Source organism: Clinocottus analis, unplaced genomic scaffold (assembly GCF_023055335.1).
Source record: "Clinocottus analis isolate CAN_PGR_092001 unplaced genomic scaffold, fCliAna1.0.p SCAF_9, whole genome shotgun sequence".
In the NCBI taxonomy this organism is placed as follows: Eukaryota; Metazoa; Chordata; class Actinopteri; order Perciformes; family Cottidae; genus Clinocottus; species Clinocottus analis.
In genome coordinates, this window is record NW_027176251.1 from 11,047,939 (window position 1) to 11,069,508 (window position 21,570).

Genomic DNA, 21,570 nt, shown 5'->3' on the forward strand with positions numbered 1-21,570 from the left:
ACTTACATTCCACCACTACGTGTAGTTTTTAAAGCCATTTATTTTGACTCATGTCACATTTACTACAACTGCTTTTAGAATTCAGACTTGTTCATCAGATTAAAAAAAGAGCCAAACTGTTACTTGACTATTCTTTCTGCTGCTTAACAGCTGAATGTAACAGAAATTGAGGCTAAACATGGAAATTACCTGTAACTTTGTGTGAAAGGATCCTTTGGACCAGATGAACTGATTTGGAGAATGAAGTTATTTGCTTCCAGTGCCATTCAGTTGTGTTCGTGAACATTCAGTAAGTTTATTGATATAAAATGTTTGTCTTAAAACCAAAAGTCTGATGCTAAATTAAATTACACTTGACAGTTATTCGTGTTTAATGCATTTTTTTTAATTAAGTCAAGTTTAATGCATTTTTTGGTAAGAGGCCACAGCAGTGTTAAAGTTAAACAAGTGGATATTTTCCAAACATTTGTTTTTAGTAAAACAAAAAGGCAAGTTTTTACATCTGTCCCATTACTATCTATGGTGAGCTGTTCCAGTGAAGGATATAGATCCCCATTTTATGTATTTTCACCTTAAGCTGGTGCCTAATGTGACATTTTAGACTTCTAAAAAGCACAGGTCGAGATTGTCTTTTGTTTGACCACAAAAGCTATTTTTGACACTTTACAGGAATCCAGTAGTCAGAAGCCTCCTTTAGTTTTCACTGTGGTTAAACTAGTGCCAAACACCAAGAAATCCATGAGTTTATACAATCTTCGTATGCGTTCAATATGATTCTACATACAAACAAACAAACAAACAAACAAACACACAAGCAGTAAAGTGTCGGTTTCATGAGAAGCAGCTTCAGTGCTTTTAGTGTTCTAAGAGTGACTTCACTTCCCAATTTAGAGAGAGAGAGAGAGAGAGAGAGAGAGAGAGAGAGAGAGAGAGAGAGAGAGAGAGAGAGAGAGAGAGAGAGAGAGAGAAAAAACGTGTCATCCGGTTATGGTCTGTGAGCAAAAAAAATTGCAACTGCAATGGTTTGCGCCATAGAGCAAATGCACCCCTGCATGCATTGAAGTGCGGTTAGAAGACAAAATTAGCTGCAACATTTACAAAAACGACTAAATGAACAAGACTGCGAGGCTGCTGCAATGGACTGTACGATAAAGGTAAGAGCTTTATTATGTTTTAACGACGCTGCCGCCGGGTAGACTGACAGGCGGCCACCCACACCGGAGCCTGTGAGTGAGAGTCGAGGCGGTGATGCGAGTTCCCCACTCTTTCCTTCTGGTACAAAATTTCCTCTTCCTTCCCGTTCGTGGTTGTATGTCGGCTCTATAATAACACAACTAACCACTACATCGTTACACTCAGATATAAACACTAATTGGTGGCCGGTTACGCGCGTTAAAAGAGGATTTCCAAACGCGTTTCGACTTTTTTTTCTCTCTTCCCCTTCTTCTTGTAATTGCCGTGTTTAATGGGAGCTGCACCGCGCACTGTCCACGGCACTGCAGCGCAACAGAGACAATAACGCACGCAGAGGGGGATTATTGAACTTTTAGCGGGCTTTTGACCAAGGGAATGCGGGGATGCTGGATTGTATTGGTGCGCACAAGGCAGGTGTCCCTGAAGGCGCCATGGATGAACTTGGATACACCGAGAGCCTCTTTTCGAAAGGAGCTTAACATTTCCATCAGATGACTGGTATTTCACATTTCACACTATTACAGCAACTGTTCATGTTTTCCAGACGACCACATCGCCTCATTTAAAAAAAGAAGAAGAAGAAAAATGCAGAAATAAAGGCCTTCAGGTCGGGACGTCAAATAATAATAAAAACAACATTTAAATAAAGTTAGCAATAGACATTGATTATTGCGCAACGAGAGAAAGAGACACACGTTTGTATTTGATGATGTAGATCACAAATATACAAATTCATGTTTTGTTTTAATGAATGTGGGTCTTTACAGCATAGGCCTGTAGTCTTTTATTTCTATTTATGCATTAACATATTATTGCCAGACTCTGAATAAGCTTCTCTAACTTCGGCGCAATATTAATACCGTCATTAATTTGATAATGAATGTGTTATGAACGATGTAATATAACGAATGCTGCGATATTTCAACCAAAACTAATAGCATGTATTAGAATAAAACGGGGCCTGTGTGGATTGAGGAACTAATAATTCCAGTCGTGTCTGTCTTGTTTAATTTCTAAAAAAGATATTTGGGTGACAGGTTACAGGCTTTATTGGTGCATTTTGGACTGTTCAGTAATTAAAGGTCGAGTATACATTAATCATTCGTTGTGAAAAAGAACATGAAGTTATGGCATTAAAGGGCCAGTGCAGGAAAATTAGTAAACCCTGAAACGCAAACCTAAATATATCATTCAGCCTGTTAAAAAGTGTGTTGTATTTTATATTTTGTGTTTACATCCTGGCACACGTACCTGGATTATTCCAAAAAAAATAAATAAAAAAAAAACGTATTTCTTCAGATACTGTGTCGCAGCAGTTTGTGCGTTTGAGGTTATTTTAAGTCTAATTTATAGCTGCAAACGGGAGCACTTGTCAGGTGTCGTTATCTGAACTCAGCAGGCTTCCTGTCTCAAACCTCAGACTTTCCGCACTCATTTCCGCTCATGGACTAGAAAGAAAGAAAAAAAGAAAATGTCGAAAGGGCAACAAAGCCTCTCCAGCCAGAAACGCAGTGGACAAACTGAGGCGTTGCTTTGTGTTTGTGTAACTCTACATTGTCCGCTCACAACCGACCGGGAGGGGACGTGTCTGCGGCCCTGCGGAGGCCCGCGTGCCGCCAGGCCCCGAGCTGTGGAAACCGCACCGATGTTTGTGAAGCAGAAAGCGCAGCTGCCTTAACTTTTACTTCTGCTTTCTGTCTCTGGCCTCAGACATGGCGAGCAGAGGGCTGTGCCTTTTGCACAACATGCTCTCTGGCCCGTTATTGTGTAGCTGCACGTTGTCGATAGAGAGAGGGAGAGGGGGAGAGAGAGAGAGAGAGAGAGAGAGAGAGAGAGAGAGAGAGAGAGAGAGAGAGAGAGAGAGAGAGAGAGAGAGAGAGAGTGTTCACAGGTTTCAGCCGATTTTAATGCCCCCCCCCCCCACCCCCATTGACTTATTTATTAAAACATCCGTCACCTATCTATCTGGAAGCCATGGTGGATCCAAATATCAGTGAAATAAAGTGAAGAAGAGTAAGACTCACACATCAGTCGCAACTTTGATGATGAACAAAAGAGCTTGAATGAAGTGAGGGTTACTCATAATGCTGCTGCGCACTTCAGAAGGGATGATAACGTTAAACCAGCTTCTTTAACACATAACACATAAAGTAATGTGTGTTTCCAAGGCAGACTTTACATAATTTTATGAACATAATCACATGATGCAACAAAGTTGACGTTAGCTACATCCTTGGTTGCAGATGGGCAGCAGTTCCCAACCCCTTTGGCTTGTAGCCACTTAAATCAAAGCTATGTCTGCCTGTCTGTTTTATTTTAATACATTTTACAGCACCAGAGGTGTAAAGTGCCCGATTAGTAAAGATTAGAAATACAATAAAAGTAAGTAGTTTTCTGCTTTTGTATGTTGCTAACATTTTGCAGTCCCTCACATTGATCCTGCATGCCAGCTAGTTTTAGGTGATAGAGCTTAAAGGATTAGTTGATTCCTCCGTTGATTGACAGAACATTAAATATGAAACTATATTGATAATCTATTAGTTGTTTGTGAACAAACAAATAAAAATGATATAGTCCCAGCTTCTGAAAGCAAACGCTTGCTCTTATGTGTCAGAACAATATGTTGTTTGCTGTTTTTCTTTTTTTACTTTTGGATGTCAGCCTTAGGTTTTAGAAGATTTTTCACAGTATTTTTATGTTCTACATGATTTAATCAAGAAGAGAACCAGCAGCTTCATCCACACTGAACATAATCAGTTGCAGCCCAATAGATGTGGTTCTCAAATTAGGACAGAAAATAGGTCACTCTACCACTGCTACATGTTAAATGATCCAATTTGGTGTGAAGCAACTGGCAGTCAAAAATGAAGAGGCTTCAAGCTTTAAAACAATGCCAACCATGTATTATTCAATCTGTTTTGATATTTTAACAAAACAAAACCAAAGCCAAGAACATAGCTGTGATGTGTCTAATCTAAAAATGTATTTCTGAGGATATGAACGTCCATATCCTAAACATCACTCTCAGCTCGTGGCTTGAGCCAGACTGCACGATGCAACTTAAAGAGACTTAAAGCCGCGTCAAAAGTCTCTGTGCAGGGCTTCAAGCTTGCAGCAAGGGTGTTTACTATCACACTGAACAAAACCACCGTACACTTTGGGACATTGAGGCACAAGCGCAGTGTCAGCCTGAAGAAGGTCATGTTTTTCTTAAAAACTTGTTTTGTGTCACTGAGCAACACATTGAACAGGAAGTCAGTTGTGGCATTAGCGGTCAGGCCACATTTTGGTAAATTTGTATCAGTGTGCAGAGGAGAGAGAACGAGACAGAGAAAGAGAAAGAGAGAGAGAGAGAGAGAGAGAGAGAGAGAGAGAGAGAGAGAGAGCGCAAGGGGAAGATAAAGAAAGAGCGGGAGTGTGTGTTTGCGGTTTTGAAAGCATGAGCTTGTCACTGAATGTGCAAAACTGAATGTGATGAGCGTCTGCGAGTCACGATAATATCAACAGGTTGAGTGCTGAGCACCAAAAAAACTAATCTTTGAGCACGACATACATGTATTAACTGTGCTGTCTTCTCATGAGAGTGTTTTATCAGCCGCCTGTTTCACTTCTGCACGGAGAACAGGGCCTGTGAAGGCAGCCGGGGAGTGAGAGGAGGAGGGAGGTGTGTGTGTGTGTGTGGGGGGGGGGGGGGGGGCGACATGACAGAAGTAAAACAAAGCTGAGGAACAAGGAAACAGGGAGTGCGGGGAAAGAAAGCTGAGCAGGACAATATGAAGTCCTGTGAAACATTTCAGTCATTAGAAAATGCATCGGTCTTTCAGCATGGAAAAGTTATAAAATTGAACAGAATGGTAGAAAAAACAGAATTCAACATTTTAAATGTACACATCAAAGGCTGTTTACAGGAGAGTATACTGCCCATGAAAGCTGCACGCGATAGTGTGATGGTATAATATGATAAAAAAGAAGATGCCTTAAGTGAAGTTACTTAAGTCAGGGTTGAGTTGGGCAAAAGACTACAGATTTGAATACAAAATAAATCTGGAGGTTTGGGATTAGACACGAGTGAGTTTACCAGACCTCTGTGGCCTTTCATCGCTGCATTAACTGCTCCTAACGCAGCCAAATCTGACCAAATCATAGGGACTGAACCGTTTGTGTTCAAGTTGCATTCTGGGTAATGTAGGTGCCAAGGAAGGAAAAAATAAATTATAGAATATTAAAAAACTGTTTATTTTCTTAACGGCCCATCGTGAGTAAAACAAGTACAATGGTACATCTTTTGATTTACGACATAACTTGTTCAATGTTGAATTCAATGTTTTTTTGTTTTTAACTTAAACCTCTTGTTTAAAAAATAAAAAGAGAAAAAAAGGGCGTATCATTACACATCAGCGAATGTTCCATGAAGCAACATCAGCAGGTTGCTGAAATCCTACACACTGCTGACTTCTCTATCAGTTTGTCTACAGCTTCGAGGAAATGCCAAACTGCGTGCCGCACATTAAGATGTGGTTTACAATACTCGGGCAACAATTGAGCTAAAAAAAAACACAGGCAAAAAACAAACAAAAAGAAAGACACAATGCGAAGGCGGCACTTCAATCAAGGCTGTAGTCTTCTTGCTGTCCAATGAACCCGAGCCCCTTGTCTCCCCTGACCACCAGCCTTTAGGGTTGTTTTCCAGCTTTAAAATGACCCACATTTTTTACATTGTGTCCCCCCCCACCTCCTCCTCCACTTCCTCTCCCTTGGCCTGTGCCAAAAGGTTCCTCTGCACATGGCGGCCAGGTTTCCTGTAGGCCACTGACAAAGCACGGCACTGACGTACAAGGCCCAAAGACAATGCTTAACTCCTCTAAACAAACACGCACTTGCACCCACTTAGACTGCCGTTTTCGCATCACACATGCACTCATCTTAACGTGAGAAGCAGACGGAACAACAGGTCCGGTGTTTGCCCTCACAAGCGCATGGGATGAAAGTGCCATCTTGGAGTGGTTTTGAAGCTTCGCCATAGGTGCTGAACACAGGAAGACAGACTTAAATCTCAATAAGACTCCACCTTTAGCTAACACCACCACCCCAACCCCAATCCTAACGACAAAATAAAACTGTGGTTGAGGTGACTGATGTTCTTTGAGATTAGACAGCCTCCTCACTGTCTGAGTTTACTGGTGATTTCACTCATGAGTATTTTTCTGAGTGGTTTGAAAACCACTTTAACGTTTTAATCAAATCACATGGCAATTTCCACTGAATTTTAAGCAACGCTTTTTTAAGGTTTGAAAAGAAAGCATGTCTTCAGAAGATTGCCAGTTTAAACCTTTACACAGACAAAAACGATTTAGAGTGAAGAAAAATGAACGCGAAATGGTTTCAACTCTCAGTCTACTGTTCAATAAGAGTCATGGGTTCAATTCCAGAGCACTGCTGACAGCAAATCTTAAAGCAGCTAAACATGTATAACACTCCATGAATGGGAAAGTATCAGGAGGATGTAATTTACTCAACAAATGCATATATGATATAAAACTTGTCAATTTGTTTAATGCATTGCTGATTTCCCCACTTAAAGTATTAAAGGCAGTCAACAAGGCGTTTAAAATAATAATAATAATAATCATTCTGTAATTTCTATTTTTACTGTTTTGGTGAATATTTTATATATTATATTTATATTTTATATTATTATGATTTCCTGTAATTTATGTTGCTATAATTCTCTACAAACTGTGGTTTCTGATTTAGTTGACTCTGAAAGAAATTCCAAACAAAGAAAAATGGGACAAAATGTACAAAGAAATTCTGAGGATGTTTTCCTGTGGAAATCTGGTTGCACTTTGCGAAACAAGTTTCTAATCTAAAACTTTAGATACAAGTCTATTGTGCCGTTATTATTACTCCTACAGCACTTGCAGCTAACGATCTCGTACTTCTGTTCACTGAAGCGTCAAAGAAACAGAGTTCCTATATGGAAAAAGACAGTTTCCACAGGTTGTGACCCGGCACATTTAATGGCAGACACTGACCGCTGTGGCTCTGTTGAACAGGAAGCGCTGACCGTGGTGAGCGAGGACCAGCCCATTTTCGAGCCGCCCTACACCGCAGCGCACATGAAGGCCGAGATGACGTCGCCCGGCGGGTTCAGCCACGCCTCGAAGCACAGTCCCGAGCCCGCCGAGCCGGAGTGGGTGGGGTCAGCGACACAAAACCCTGGGAAGAGAGGCGAGCACGTCAATGGAACCAGGTGAGTCAGGACCGGCCGAGGCCACAGGGGAGCACCGGTTCCCGGATTGACTGACTGTAGATTTATCACGGCCCATGTCAACAATTTTGGTGTTTTCCAGACCCTAAAAATGTTCTACATTTCTACAGTTTTCACATAAAACATACAAGCTTATAAAATACCTAAAGATTGTTTAAGATTAAACCGGAGGTTCCCAACTGGTTTGACTTATGACCCCTCACAATAAATCAGGGTCTACTTGGGGCCCTTTTTATGTTGTTTATGAATTGTTTGAAAAAAAAAAAGATGACACAAAAGTCAAAAGAATTAGTAAAACGGGCGTGTTTAAACTTAGTTTTGTCTTCTCTCTCTTCTTAATCATGTTACGAGCCCTCAGATCTGAGCCTTAGGAGGGGAACGCTGCACCTACCTACCAAACTGTATACAAAGTAGATAAAACTAGCTCCACCACTTAAAATGCTACATTTTATTTTTGTACTTTTACATAAGGATTTGAGTTTCTGAGATATACAAATTCAACTCCCAGTGATCCCTCAGGTGTAATAAACTAGATAAGACCAATACGGATGTTGTATGTATACAGATTGTAAAGACCTCTGAGGCAAAATTTAGATTTTGCGCTGCACATTTTTTTTCCAACTAATCTGTACATAAAAACTAACAGTTGTGGTGCAAATCATTGAACTGTAATGAAAGTTAAACCTCCAGTACACACAAACATTTTAAACTAAACTAACATTCAGCTGTACAGCTCCAGGCCGCCTGCTCTCTTTAGGCCTCTTCACTGAAATCCTGTTGGTGTGAAACAATATGGGGGTAAATGCATCTCCTGTCAGCTCTTGCAAGCTGTGGAAGAAGAAATACATTTGATCTATTAATCTATTGCCAGATTAGCAGCCACATTAAACTATTTGAAATGATAGCAGGCCTTAGAGAGTTGGTTTGGACCAACACTAATGATCGAATTACGTCCTTCTCTAGCCGTGAATCACCCGTGGACTGCAGTGCCACCAAGCGCTCCAGACACATGAGCAACGACGGGGCCCCGATGCCGTACCAGTCCTCGTACCCGGAGCCTCGCATCAGCCCCCAGACGGCCGCCCCACCCACCAGCATTACAGAGGAGAAGAGGGTCATCGTGCCGGCAGGTGAGATGCGTCACTTAACCTTTATCAGCCCCCCCCCCCATCACTCCCTCCACAAGGCCGACGCCATCACAGGACAGTTTCCTGAGAGCTGGCACACACTCGGCTTGTGCAATATCAATAGCTGAATAAGAGACAAGCACAGTGTGGGGTTTTTCCACATACTACCATCATTACCCTCCGGCGCCACAAATAAACAATAGCAGGTTTCCGTTTGTCTGTTTGTGCAGGTTTATAATGAAAGCTATTTAAAAAGTGTGAAGAGAGCGAGACAAGCAAAAATAGATGTGTGATGAGCAGGTTGGGACATTTTTTTTTAAATCCTCCTGGTTCTTGTAGCTACATCTGAAATCACATCAATAATTTGTCTCAGGCATTGAACATTATTCTATTTAAGCTATTCATTGTGTGAAAGGATCAAACCGGTGAAACTCAATTGCTTGTATCTTACCAAAACATAAATTCTAAGCACAAGTATTGTTTTTTAAGATCCAAAATCTGACCATATTCCTCTGTGCCAGAGGCCTGTCCAAAACACATCGATACTATCAATACTACTGCTGTAAAAACTACAGTGCTGAGCTGTTTTAGAAAGTTATCAAACCTTTTAAAAACATGAAACTGTATACAAGAATAATTACAAATTCTTAGTGGACAAACACCTATGACTTTGTCAATTTATAGATTAGTTGATTTAATTGACTAATCTGTAGAATTAAAGTGTTCTCAGCCGGAGAAAAGTAGAAAAAAATGGACGTTGGAAATTAAAAAATTTGAGTTGTGATCAAAACAGCTGGTAAGTTGACAAATTGATTCAGAGGGGGCAGCTTGAATAAAAATAACTATCGAAAAGGCTTTTTTTTTTTAAAAAAAGGTATAAAATGCTTCAGTGTCCGCAAATAACTCACAAAACATAGCAATACATACTTACTTGGAACGTTCCTCAAATAACAAGTCAGATGAAGGTTTCAAGATTTAAAGGGAGCTTATAAACTATTTGTGTCCTATTTTTAAAGATTCAGGGTCCAAGAGAAGTGCAATAGGAAATTAAATTTTCACAAAGGTTTGATGACTTTATTAAAATTATAGAATAACATCTGCCTTTTCATCGGCCAAAACACACTCATAAATAAGGCTTTGACTTCAGTGGGATTATTCTATCAACCTTTGCTACAGGTGGGAAGTTCCCTTTTTCTTAGCCGAGGACAATCACTGAAATACAACTTGGAGTAAAGTAAAGACAGTGATGTGTCACTACTATCAGAGTAGTCATAGTCAAGGTATTTCACGTGATGCAGTTCGTCCTCACTATGAATCACTGGTCCAACCATCTGAGAACCAACCTGACCACATACGTTACAGTCCCTTTCTGGCAACATTCCCATATGGTTATCCTCCTTTGAGCCTCATTACTCAGTTAAAAGCAGCACGTTTCAGTGAGTCAGTCTCTCTCTGTGAAGGGAACCCATCTCAAGACGATGTGAATCTCAGCTTCGTGGACTCCAACGAGATCCGTCGAGGAGTCACCAGCCAGAGTTATTCTGCTTCATAATACCCGGATGTTGCGTCACAGTGGCATGTGTTACGCAAGGACAATCAGGACATGAGGGTGCGGTGGCCTCCGCAGCTCCTGCCTAATATTACGAGCAATTTACAGTCATTGTTTGCTAGTGGAAATGAGCTTACCTTCCTGAATCAGACTCGCACTATAACAAGACATTGACATTTATTTCAACAAGGGCTTCAACCAAAACCAAAAAGATAACCTCTTTTTTAGCTTTTAATTGCAGTTTACTTGAAATTCTCAATTTTGACAATAGAAACATGTAAAACAATAAATGTAAAATGGAATACAATACTATTGGCAAGAAGTTTGACTAAACCAGGCTTGGTTTTCACAATGAGTATATACCCACCCAAGCATCACAACTGGTTCTCAGATGTTGGTTGTCTCCGGTGTAAACAAATTGCGTTTGCCCAAGGGCTCTGAAAATTATTTCTGTGTGACGCTCTTTTCTTCATCCTCGAGACATTTTTCTTTTTTTAAATAAAAGCAACAGAGCAGCATTTCTCACTATGTAAAAGTTTAGATAATGTACACTAGCTAGCTTTCATCTAAAAAAAAGCATCATGGAAGCTCAGGTCTCAGATTTGGTATTAAGTATTACAGCCACAACTGCTTATAAAGACATAGACACTTAAGTTATCAAACATGATCTGCTTTGAATAATAACTTAAGTCATTAATAAGCCATTAATAAATAATGTAAAACGTTTTAACATAAAGTTAAATCTTTAAATTACAACTATTTTAGATATGGAGTCAAACTCTACACAGTGATAGTAAAAAATATTTAAAAAATATTTAAAAAACATTTTGCGTTCATGCTATTTGCACTGAAAATTCATTATGTGAATGATACAAGTTTGACGAAAGTCATTTCTGTATGACTCTTCAACATCCTATTCATGTCCCTTTTTAAGAGGCAGAACAACCAAAAAAATACATTTTAAGGCCCAATAATGCTCCCAACAAAGTGAGACACTGTGTTATAAATATATCAGAGTATCCAGAGTCTTTTTTCTGTGTCTCTGACGCCAGATCCAGAGGTTTGGACACAGGACCACGTGCGGCAGTGGCTGGACTGGGCCATCAAGGAATACGTCCTGGAGGAAGTGGACGTCATGCTCTTCCAAGCACTGGACGGCAAGGCCCTCTGCAAGATGACCAAGGACGACATGATGCGTCTCACGTCGGCCTACAACGCAGACATCCTGCTCTCGCACCTCAGTTACCTCCGACAGAGTAAGACTGAGATATCCCTCTTCACCTGCGTTGTTCGGTTCTCCTCGCCCAACTGATCTGAATCTATCTACCTGCACATCGTGACCATAAATATGACTCATGTGTAGTGCTGAAATGATTCGACAATAACAAGACTCGTAACATTGATTGATGTTAAATGACAAACAATACACTGATTAATCAAAAAAAAAAAACATTTGCTCATTCCAGCTTACAAACTTGAAGATTTTTATTGTTGTTTTGACTGTTTATTGGACAATACAAAAATACTTTTTTCTATGTTGCTTTGGTCTCTGAAATGATAGACACTTGACGAACAATCGAGAACTTAGGATAATAAAATAATTGCCTTAAAAATAATTCTGCACCTACTTTTATCTTTTATTTGAATATATGATTCATGAAAATCTGCGGTACCGTGGTCAACAGAGGACGTGGACAGAATAATGGCAGCTTGCGTGACAGTACAGGAACCCTCTTTGGAGGCCGACGTTTGTCATGTTGCTGCCGTTCTCTTTGAGTGTTGTGACCACGGTTCCTCTTTTGCTAATGCAGGTTTCCTGTAGGCCGTATACAAATGTGTCGTCATTATTTCTGATACTTGCCGCATTACATAATTTTGCAGTGTTAACGCTTCTGCAAATCAGTTTTACAAATGCAGCTGAAAAAGACAGCCACCCTGTTCTAGTCGGCTTTACAAGGTAACATCACGACACACTGTGGTGGACAAAATGGCAGCAACATCTAACAGTATAAACCGGTACGACAGCAAAAACTCAACTGAGTCAATTCAACACCTCTCGAGTCTTTCCATCTATTCTTTAGTACAAAATACCATTGATGGCATTATAGTCTGGTATGATTGTTGTCTCTTGTATAAAAATGTAATCTTTACTTTTTTGTGCGCTTCAGGTAGCCCTACGTTCTCATACTCCACAACTCCTACCAACACCACACCACCACCACAGCCCAGACTACAGGTGAAAGCAGGTAAGATTGTCGATTCTCCATTTTGAATTCCAGAAAAATTGATTATTGCCGCTTCGAAATTTGAGATTAGTAATATAGTGGAGTTGTGAATTAGTTATGGCTGCTTGAATTTGTGGTTGGAATGAGATTTACATTTCAATGTGAATATTTTTTTAAAGTTTATTTTGATAAGTTTCTTCATAGTACATGACACAAGCAGTTAAACATCAATTACATTGTAGCCACTGGACTACACCCTGTGAATAGATGTAAATCCAATACTATAACATATCAGTCACAGGGTCATTTGCCTGCATCAAGTGTACAAGTCATTTTGCTGACGATACTTCTGTACCTTTAAGCATGAAGCTTAAATGAAGGACTTTTACTTGTGATGAGTATTTTTACATTGCCTTCAGTAGAAACAATCAATATCTGTCTGAGTGTTTCTGGGTGTGAGTCAAAGCTCAGAATTTAGGGTCATATTTTCAAGCCAAACACAAAATAAGAGCAAACTAATTGAATGATTTAGGGATATAAAAATAACGTTTTGAGTTTCAGAATCGTGGTACATAGTTTCAAGAGTCAAAAAGGCTCTTTGGCCCAACACTGGCCTCAGTTGACAAAACACTGATGAGTTCAAAACTCAACAGGCAGTTTCAGACAGGAAACAGCTGCACCGGCACAGGAAATGGGGGGTTTGAGTCCTGCTCCTAGGACACAATTCACAATCTTGTGGCAACAGGGGTGGCTCCGGACAAAAGAAACTTTTTTGGGTCATCAAATTCATTCAGACCTCCAAACTCTTAGCTTCTAGGTCTCCATTTACTGACTTCCTTCCTACTATAGCCGGACCATCCTTCTGTCCACTTCAAAGCCTTTTCATACCACGTGCAGGGCATAGTCTAGTCTCATCCTTGTTGTTTTTTTGTGTGTGCAGAGAGCGGTTTTGAGGAGATCAGCTGCAGGAACAGCTGGACGGCAAACTCTATGACTGCAGTGCCAAAAGGTATGACAACAAAAAACAAGCATGATATGAAATTAATGATCTGGGTCAACTTTTCTTGCACGAACAACAAAATGGTTTTACATTGTAATTGTAAAATATAAACAGGGCCACAGCTAAGGACCAAACTATTTCACAGAAGTAATTTTGTTTTTGATTTGTAGGTCCCTCCATGGAGCACCAACACAGCTCAAGAGTTACAGAACCTGCTGCAAGAATTGCCCAAGGTATAAAGGCCTTGTCCCAAATATTTTCAGCACACATGGACCTTCACAGCAAAACAATTCCTGAAAACTCAGTGCTGGAAGGGATTGCTCAAACCTTTCTAAGAAATGATCCCAATGATATGATTATGGAGATTCATGGGGGGGTGTAGACAAGACTTAAGAGGGTAACCTTTTAATGTTCGCAAATCCCCCAACTACACTTCATATCAAGTTCCTTCTAGATTAGATGCAACATCTTTCCATGTTGCTTGACATCTCATGCATCCAACCTCTGATCCTATTGTGCTTGTACGTAAAATAAGCTCTTTTTAAACGAGCAAAATATTCAAATCACAGCCCCGATTTTTTTTTTGCCGCGATTCAGACAGGTCTGTGGTTGTGCTCATGAATATCAACTCTGACCCTCTAAAATGTATTTGTCATGAAAAAAGATGAAATTACCTGCTCAAGGGATGGAAATGTCAGTTTGTCGGTCAACAACTTTCATTCCCACATTTTCTAGGATGGATTTTAACAACTTTGGTGATTTACTTTTTTTCTTACAGCATCTTAATTTGGTGTACGAGTTAAATAAATATGATTAAATAGTCTCAGAGAGCAGCTGACATGGCTTTACAAGGGTAAAAGAAGTAAGAAAGGTGTAAAAATGATGATATGCCTTTTTTTCTTTGCAGACCCTTATCAGACATTAGGGCCCATAAGCAGTCGACTTTCCAATCCAGGTAAGAATCTGAAGCATCACAAGATAAAACCAACAAGGAACAGACAAATGAGGCCTTTACACTGTCTGCTTTGGCAACATGAGAGTCAGAGAAAAACACGCAAGGGCTTGCACACATGCACTTAATTTCCAAAATGGAATAAACATCATGCAACACCTGTTGTGTCAGCAGAATTGCATCACAAAATCTGGCTTCCCTCTCATCAAAATGACTGTTTGCCCTGCTGTTTCCTCACAGAAGGCCAAGCCCTCAGCACATCCAAGAACCGAACAGCCAAACAAAGTCCATACAAGCTCCCTGACCCCAGCGCTCACAGGCCTGTGGGTAGGTTTCTGCCCCGATGTCTGTCATTTCCTCCAAGCACACAGTGAAAAGGTCATATTTGGTGTGAATATTAAAAAGCCGTTATATTACTAGGACAGACAGCAGTCCACAACAAAACTCCTAAGAACTTTGGGAAAATACAAACCAAGGCGCTGTCCAAGGTCCTGGAATAACTGGATCAAGTGGAACTGAATCTTTTCTTTTGGGTCTCTTTTATTCAAAACTCTTTTGCTAACTTTAAAAGGTTGACTGGTGCTCATAGCTTGGCATCAACACACAGAACTAAATCGTCCAAAGGGTTCCAATATTTATTTAAAGAAATAAGACGCGACTAATTGCGTACATTCCCCGTCTTGCTTTTAGTGACTAATTGACGAAGTCAGACTCAGATTCCTTAACTCTTAATTTCCCTTAACAGGTTCGGGGCAGATCCAGCTTTGGCAGTTCCTGCTGGAGCTGCTGTCCGACAGCAACAACGCCGGCATCATCACCTGGGAGGGCACCAACGGCGAGTTTAAGATGACTGACCCGGACGAGGTGGCCAAGCGCTGGGGCGAGCGCAAGAGCAAGCCCAACATGAACTACGACAAGCTGAGCCGCGCACTGCGCTACTACTACGACAAGAACATCATGACTAAGGTCCACGGGAAGCGCTACGCCTACAAGTTTGACTTCCAAGGCATCTCGCAGGCCCACCAGAATCACTCGGCAGAAGGGGGGATTGTTAAGTACCAGACTGAGATGTCTTACGTCCAGCCCTACCACAGCCACCAGCCCAAAATGAACTACATGACGGGCCATCCTGCCCCCATGCCCGTCTCCCCCGGGAACTTCTTCAGCCCTCCCTCGACGTACTGGAACTCACCCAACAGCCCCATCTACCCGGGGTCACCCATGACCAGGCATCCCAGCACCCACTCCCACCTGAGCTCGTACTACTGAGGACGATGCATGTCACACCTGAACGGGATAACGCGAGAGAGGAACCCAAACGTCCTGGAAAACACATTTACTCTATTCAGGATGCACCTGAGCTGAACCCTGTCTGAAATGAAGGAGGTATGACGCGAGGGGTCTGGTTTTATAAGGGCGTTTTTGTTTTAGTCTCTTTCCATTCTTAAAAATGGATAAAACTCAAGGGTTAATTAACTGTGAGGAATGCAAGGGATTTGTATTGTACGCCTCCCGAGATTTTTTATAAATATACTGATTAACGGTTATTCAGATGTTATGATACCAAGTGTATTTTGTAAGTACCTTGTTTGATTTGTACCTGTTGTAAAATCATTGCCTTTATTGTGCGAGTAGCTACCAGTTTTGAAACTGTTCTGCAGATATCTCATTCAATGACCTGACACTTGTAAAAGATAAATTGTATAGAATGATGGTTATGTAGCAATATAACATTTACTCACGATGTAAAGCTAATAAACTGCTTGTATCTGAAAATTGGCTCAGTTTTATAATTTAGAGATTCAGTATAGACACTTGGCTTTTTGTTAACTCACAAAAAAAGTTGCACTTTGTTCAAAGAAGAAAATAGACATTTTGGAAAATATGCTTTTTCGTCTTTGCCGGGAGTTTGAAGATTAACACCACCCTCATAGTCATCTGTTGAATATTCCACTGCAGCTGTCCAAAATAACATCTAAAGCTCACTAATTTAAACAGTAGGTCATGTTTGTTTAATCTATATGAGATATTTAAATAAGTCAAGCCACGGAGGTTTCGACGCAAATGCCCGTAAACTATTCCTAATTTGACTTGCACCTCTCTCGACTATCTTGTATATCAATAGGTATTAGTTTAAAATGCCTTAACGACTTTCTTAAAAAAATCTTTGAAAAAATAATCTAAAATAAGAGGCTGCAGCTTAATATTGAAGCACACTGATATGGAAGGGATGTCTCCCTTAGCAAGAAAGTGAATAAGTGCCTTTGCCAAAATACTAAACTATTCCTTTAAAGAAAGGACTAATGTAGGTTTCATGTTGCAAGTGACAAATAAAAGGAAATCCAGTTTGAGAGTTTTTAACCAGCAACTACTGTCTTACTGGTGTAATAATTCAGATAACATTTTGAAAAATAACCTATCACCCTCGACCTCTAGATTATTGTTTCAAGCTCATTAGGAGTCATGCAATGAGCCATCAGGACTGAATTTACCACTGTACCAGCATCAGCTTTATTCAACAAAACCAAAGATTTCATCAAATATTGTGCGAGGTTCTGTGATCTCCATCTTTTTTTCCTCCTCCACCTCCTCCACAACAGCAGAGCCCGTCACCTGCTCCTCCTCACCCTCCATCATAACCCACGACACTCCTTCGCCTCCGAACAGCCACTCTAACGCCTGCACTGTGTCCTCCAGCTTACCGACCAGAGTCACTGCCATCGCGTCAGGTTGTGACGTTGTTGTGGTGGTGGTGGTGGTGGAGGGGGTGGTGGATACCTTCTTCCTTATTGAGGCTGTACTGGGTTTCACTTTAGGGTCTATTGTCCAAGGCTGGCTGCTGATCATTTGGGTCACTGGAAAATGTTGAATATTTGATATTAGAATAAAACGTTTTAAAACCATCAATCCAGTTCCCACTCTTTTGCACAATAAGCTTTTCATGGAATTAGTTGACAATATGGAATTCCTCTAGCCATACCCTGTAATGGCAATAAAATATGTGCAATTATGGAAGATAAGGGAATCAGTGACTTGCCTGGGGATGCAGCAGAGCTGCAGCTGGAGTCGCAGCAGGTGCACACCAAGTCTGATCCATAGAGCTCAACCCATCTGAGAAAACCAATGTTGGAGAGTCGAATGCCTTGCGTGTCAAGAATTGTACAGCATGTTTTAACTTTATTCCTGACTCAATTTCTCGAAGCAAAAAAAAAGAAACCTTAACCTTTTTGTTTTTATGTCGTAGTTGCAGGACTTTGCCGTAGTTGTGGGGACAGGGCTTCCCACAGACACGGAGCAGTGCATGTAGAGCTCCTACAAGAGATCAGAAAACAACATATTTCCAATCAGTTAAAGATGTTAGTCTTTTAGTATGGTATTAAAGCAAAAACCGGATCAGCAAAGAAATAAGGCGATTTTGCGCTGGCGATAACTTGATGCATTTTTGCTCACCTGGTTGGTTATTCCCATGAAGTAGAAGGAAGACAGGGAGAATCTCACAGTATTTCTTTTGAATGGGACGAATCTGGATTGACTGTCCTTGCTTTCAACCATACAACTTCATAAGAGGGAGAGAAAACCTGACATTACAAAAGCTTTTCTTTTATTCTTTTAAAATAAATATCACTGTCTTCCATTTGTGTGAGTGTGAGATGTTTATTACCCGAAGTTTAGCACGATGGGATACTGAGGTGTGGAGGTGTGAGACTTCTCGAGAGTTGCGTAACAGAAGTGCACGTACAGTCTTTTGTCTTGGGTAATGGACGGAGCCTCCGCCTGAAAGTACATGGACCTCCCAAGCATGTACTTATTTGACGGCGAAAGCTTTTCCCAATGAGCTGAAAGGCAGAAGGAAGCAGTCAGGCAGCAGCCAACATTAAAATGTTAAGACTGAGTGATATATTTTTTGATGATATTCAAAAGGCTGAGATACATGGTACCGACTAGAATTGCCTTTAAAAAAAGGAGCTGTGTGTAGGATTTCAAGAGATGTACTGGCAGGAATGAATTATATGAATACGTAATATTTTCAGTAGGTTTTGAAAAGACAAACCAAAAACTCTAGAGAACGCGTTTTGCATTTTTACAATGCCTGAACGCCACTGGGGTTCTACGACATGCTTAGAAAGGGAAGAACGAGTGGAGTGATATCCAGTTAGATGCAATCTGCAACCTCACCACTAGATGCCACTAAATCCTACACATTAGCTCTTGAAACTACATTTAAATTTAATCCTTCAATGGTTTTCTCTGCTCATTTGGAGTTGGCATATGTATTGGTACTTTAGTTTCAGAGGGCTGGAATTTTTTTTTATTTTCTCAGGAGTAAATGATCGAAGTAAAAAAACAAATATAAAAAATATATTTCTTTTTATCGGGTGGGACCTTTAAAAAAAGGGACATGGTCATCAATCCATTTTCCAAAAGTTCTAAATACAAGGATTCTTACATTCTCAAACGCTAAGACTTTTCAAGAGCTTATAGAAATAGTTTGATAATGAAAAACGCTTTTTTGCAGGGTTTACCATTTCGAGGAGTCAGAATGAATTTTGCTTTGTTCGTAGTTGGCGTGAAGATCTCACGCAGCGGCAACTTTGGCGTGTAATCGGAGTATTGGTACCTAAAAATATAAACATATTCAGACTTGGTAAAACAGTTCCAATATAGAATTTATATGTTACAAGGTTGGAAAAAAAAAAAAAAAAAAATTGCCAATTTTTTCTGGTCTGGATCCATCTTACCTGTTATAGTAACATGCAATAGACCGGGTGAAGGGCACAGCTCGCCTGATTGGTCCTTGGAGCCTTAATGGATCATATTGTAGTGTATTTGAATAGACCACCTGGTTATTAATCATCTGCAAACAAAATCAGCTACATTGTTAACCTTGCTCCGAGAAGACTTGGAAGTCTTACTAAAAGTATTGGAAAAAGTTAAATTAGTTCTCGAAAGGGAAAATGTCACTCAATTTTGAAAAAAAAAATCGTTGTTTTGTTGCTTTGTATACTCTGTCTTTAAAAAAGTGCTACGTAAATAACGTTATTATGAACACCAAAATGTTCTATGTGAACCATGGATGTCTACATAAAATTTGGAGCCAATACATCATTTAAATGTTGAGGTATTTCAGACTGGGCCAAAGTGGTGGACCCCCAACATCGAGCTGTCTGCCCCTGCAGCCACCTGGGTAGCATAAATAAAACATTTTAACATGGCTAAACTATTTTAACACAGCTGAACACATTAAAGCTCACCGTGCGTTTGGTTCCACACAGGCCAATGTCATATTCAAAATACACGTACTCCCTCGTGGATCTACTGGCTCGGCATGTCCCCAGTGTGAGTTGAGAGTCGGATTCGCGGCCTAAAATGCTCCTGTGCACCTGCACGAGAATCTTGTTGAGCTCGCACGAAGTCCTCACGAAAACACCCGAAGCTTGGGGCGGACTGGCGTTTGCCCGAACCGGGAGCAGGACTTCCCGGACGGGCTCCTGTCTGGTGCCTCTGGACGGAGAGAGCTGCTCCTTCTCCAGCAGCAGCGCGGAGCCCAGAAGCCCGGGCGGGTGACGGTTCGGCGGCGGGAGGGTCGGGGAGTCCCTGCGGGAGACGTTTCTCATCCCATGGGGCGTTTGTTCTAATGTCTCTAACGTCGGCAACGTCAGCTGCAGCATAAACATTAGTAACGGGGAAAACATTGTTATTTTCCGGTTAAACAATTCAACCTTATCTGAAGAGTGTCGTCCCTGATGACGAGCTCCTTCCTTGAGGACTAATGAGCTGCACGTGTTAATGAGGAGCACGCAAACGGAAACAAAGTGGTGACACTCAACTTAATGAGGGTTGTTCAACTCCTCACTGGTATATTGTTCGTAATAAACCTTTAGATGTATCCTTCCGCCGTCTGTGTGACAAGTAGGTTGATTGTGTTTTACAGTAGACCATTTAAAACCCGTCTAATACCAAGAAAAGCACAAAAGGAACTATTAGTATAAGTTATGGCTCCTTTTAATCAAGGGAACCAGTTTCCGGTGGGCTTGCTGGGACATTTAAACGGAACAGAGCGATAATTGATTATTAGTAACATACAACACATGTGGTTTTCCTGCTAAGTATACAAAATAGCTTAAATTATGTGAAAACGGTTTAGCAAGCATTCCATTATAAAAGTAAAACATATTTAATGTATCCTTTTTGAAAAGTCTAATGGGATAATGTTAATCGCTTAATACACATTACTTTTAGTTAGTATAAGTTTGTTTAAAGAGGTAGATGATATTGACTTAAACATAATACAAAACAGAATTTGACCCCCAAAAAAGGTCAGGTCCAAACAATGTTTCTTATACAATTATGTCAAACATAAATAACATTACTAATTAACTGCATAACAATGTTCCTACATTTTCAGTCAAGTATGCAACATAATGGGACTCTACCTCCGGCAGTGTCACATGACCACGACATTATTCTGGTGTACAACTCCATCTTCTTAGTTCTGGAGTGACGATAGGGAAAATGGAAATGTGTGTCTTGACTTTAACACAAGGTCTATTGCTTTTCATGCAGTTGAACTATTGTAGGCAAGCCACATATCTTCAGAACATTCTGACACTGAAATGGCATTTTTCAGATCAACAAATAGAGAAAATTCTTCTTGTTCAAAATCTTCCTGTATCAGCAACATAATCTAATGCCCGGGCAAAATAATTTGTATCATGCTAAATATGGCTAAATATCAGATGTTAGTAAAATAATCTGCTTTTATGCATCCACACATTTCCCAACGAGGTAGAGTGACAGGGAGAGAGGCCAACACTTATGTGACAGGAGGTATATACCATTTCAAGCCCCTGGTGGAGCTCGTAATGCGATATCTTTGTCACAAAGTAACTTTGGTTTAGCACAGATTAGTCCACTTAAAGGAATTGATCATAATGTCAGTCCATTAGAGAGCAGACTCTACCTAGTGTGTGTTAAACTAGTTCTCTTCCAGGTTTTTGTTCAAATTCACCAAACTGAGTATGCAATAAGAAGTGCGAGTAGTGTGCCAGTCCAGAAAGGGCTCGCAGGTATTGCAGCGTCGTTGCACAAGTGTGTGTTGCAGCATTCATTGGTGAAGGTGAAGTTGAGTCCCATGGTGTGTTTTTCTCCTGTGACTCCACAGAGGGAGGGCAGAATGCAGCTCTTCTCATACAACACCACACGGAAGTCTCCTTTAAAATCATCAGAAGCATCAGTTTAGGAAAGACTCGCA

At 40.6% G+C, this 21,570-nt stretch overlaps 2 protein-coding genes across 4 annotated transcripts; one reads left to right on the forward strand and one right to left on the reverse strand.

The window, feature by feature from the left end:
• The first annotated feature begins 1,011 nt into the window (after positions 1-1,011).
• Positions 1,012-16,056, forward strand: fli1rs (Fli-1 proto-oncogene, ETS transcription factor-related sequence). 3 transcript variants are annotated; one of them, XM_068570694.1, is made up of 10 exons: positions 1,012-1,154; positions 7,251-7,447; positions 8,429-8,595; positions 11,194-11,397; positions 12,310-12,387; positions 13,307-13,375; positions 13,537-13,599; positions 14,274-14,321; positions 14,559-14,645; positions 15,064-16,056. In XM_068570694.1, the coding sequence occupies exons 1-10, from the start codon at positions 1,137-1,139 to the stop codon at positions 15,585-15,587; spliced, it is 1,455 nt and encodes a 484-aa protein (XP_068426795.1). In that variant the 5' UTR covers positions 1,012-1,136; the 3' UTR covers positions 15,588-16,056. The 3 variants fall into 3 exon arrangements, with proteins under 3 accessions (XP_068426795.1, XP_068426797.1, XP_068426796.1); XM_068570695.1 differs by lacking the exon at positions 1,012-1,154 and adding an exon at positions 1,293-1,692; XM_068570696.1 differs by lacking the exon at positions 14,559-14,645.
• A 773-nt stretch (positions 16,057-16,829) lies between these two features.
• zp3d.2 (zona pellucida glycoprotein 3d tandem duplicate 2) lies at positions 16,830-20,065 on the reverse strand. The gene is made up of 8 exons (XM_068570603.1): positions 19,571-20,065; positions 19,058-19,173; positions 18,842-18,936; positions 17,980-18,154; positions 17,769-17,874; positions 17,542-17,630; positions 17,356-17,429; positions 16,830-17,173 (listed from the first exon to the last, which is right to left on the reverse strand). Exons 1-8 carry the CDS (start codon positions 20,009-20,011, stop codon positions 16,830-16,832), a joined length of 1,440 nt encoding a protein of 479 aa, XP_068426704.1. The 5' UTR covers positions 20,012-20,065.
• Positions 20,066-21,570: the final 1,505 nt, after the last annotated feature.

Excerpts from the sequence above, each read along its gene's own strand:
- fli1rs (XM_068570694.1), top strand. Across the intron at positions 13,600-14,273 it reads TGCTGCAAGAATTGCCCAAG|ACCCTTATCAGACATTAGGG; the intron begins GTATAAAGGCCT and ends TTTTCTTTGCAG. Across the intron at positions 14,322-14,558 it reads CAGTCGACTTTCCAATCCAG|AAGGCCAAGCCCTCAGCACA; the intron begins GTAAGAATCTGA and ends GTTTCCTCACAG.
- zp3d.2 (XM_068570603.1), bottom strand. The coding sequence starts at position 20,011 with ATGTTTTCCCCGTTACTAATGTTTATGCTGCAGCTGACGTTGCCGACG. Across the intron at positions 17,631-17,768 it reads TCATGGGAATAACCAACCAG|GAGCTCTACATGCACTGCTC; the intron begins GTGAGCAAAAAT and ends GATCTCTTGTAG. Across the intron at positions 17,174-17,355 it reads CAGCTCTGCTGCATCCCCAG|TGACCCAAATGATCAGCAGC; the intron begins GCAAGTCACTGA and ends AACATTTTCCAG.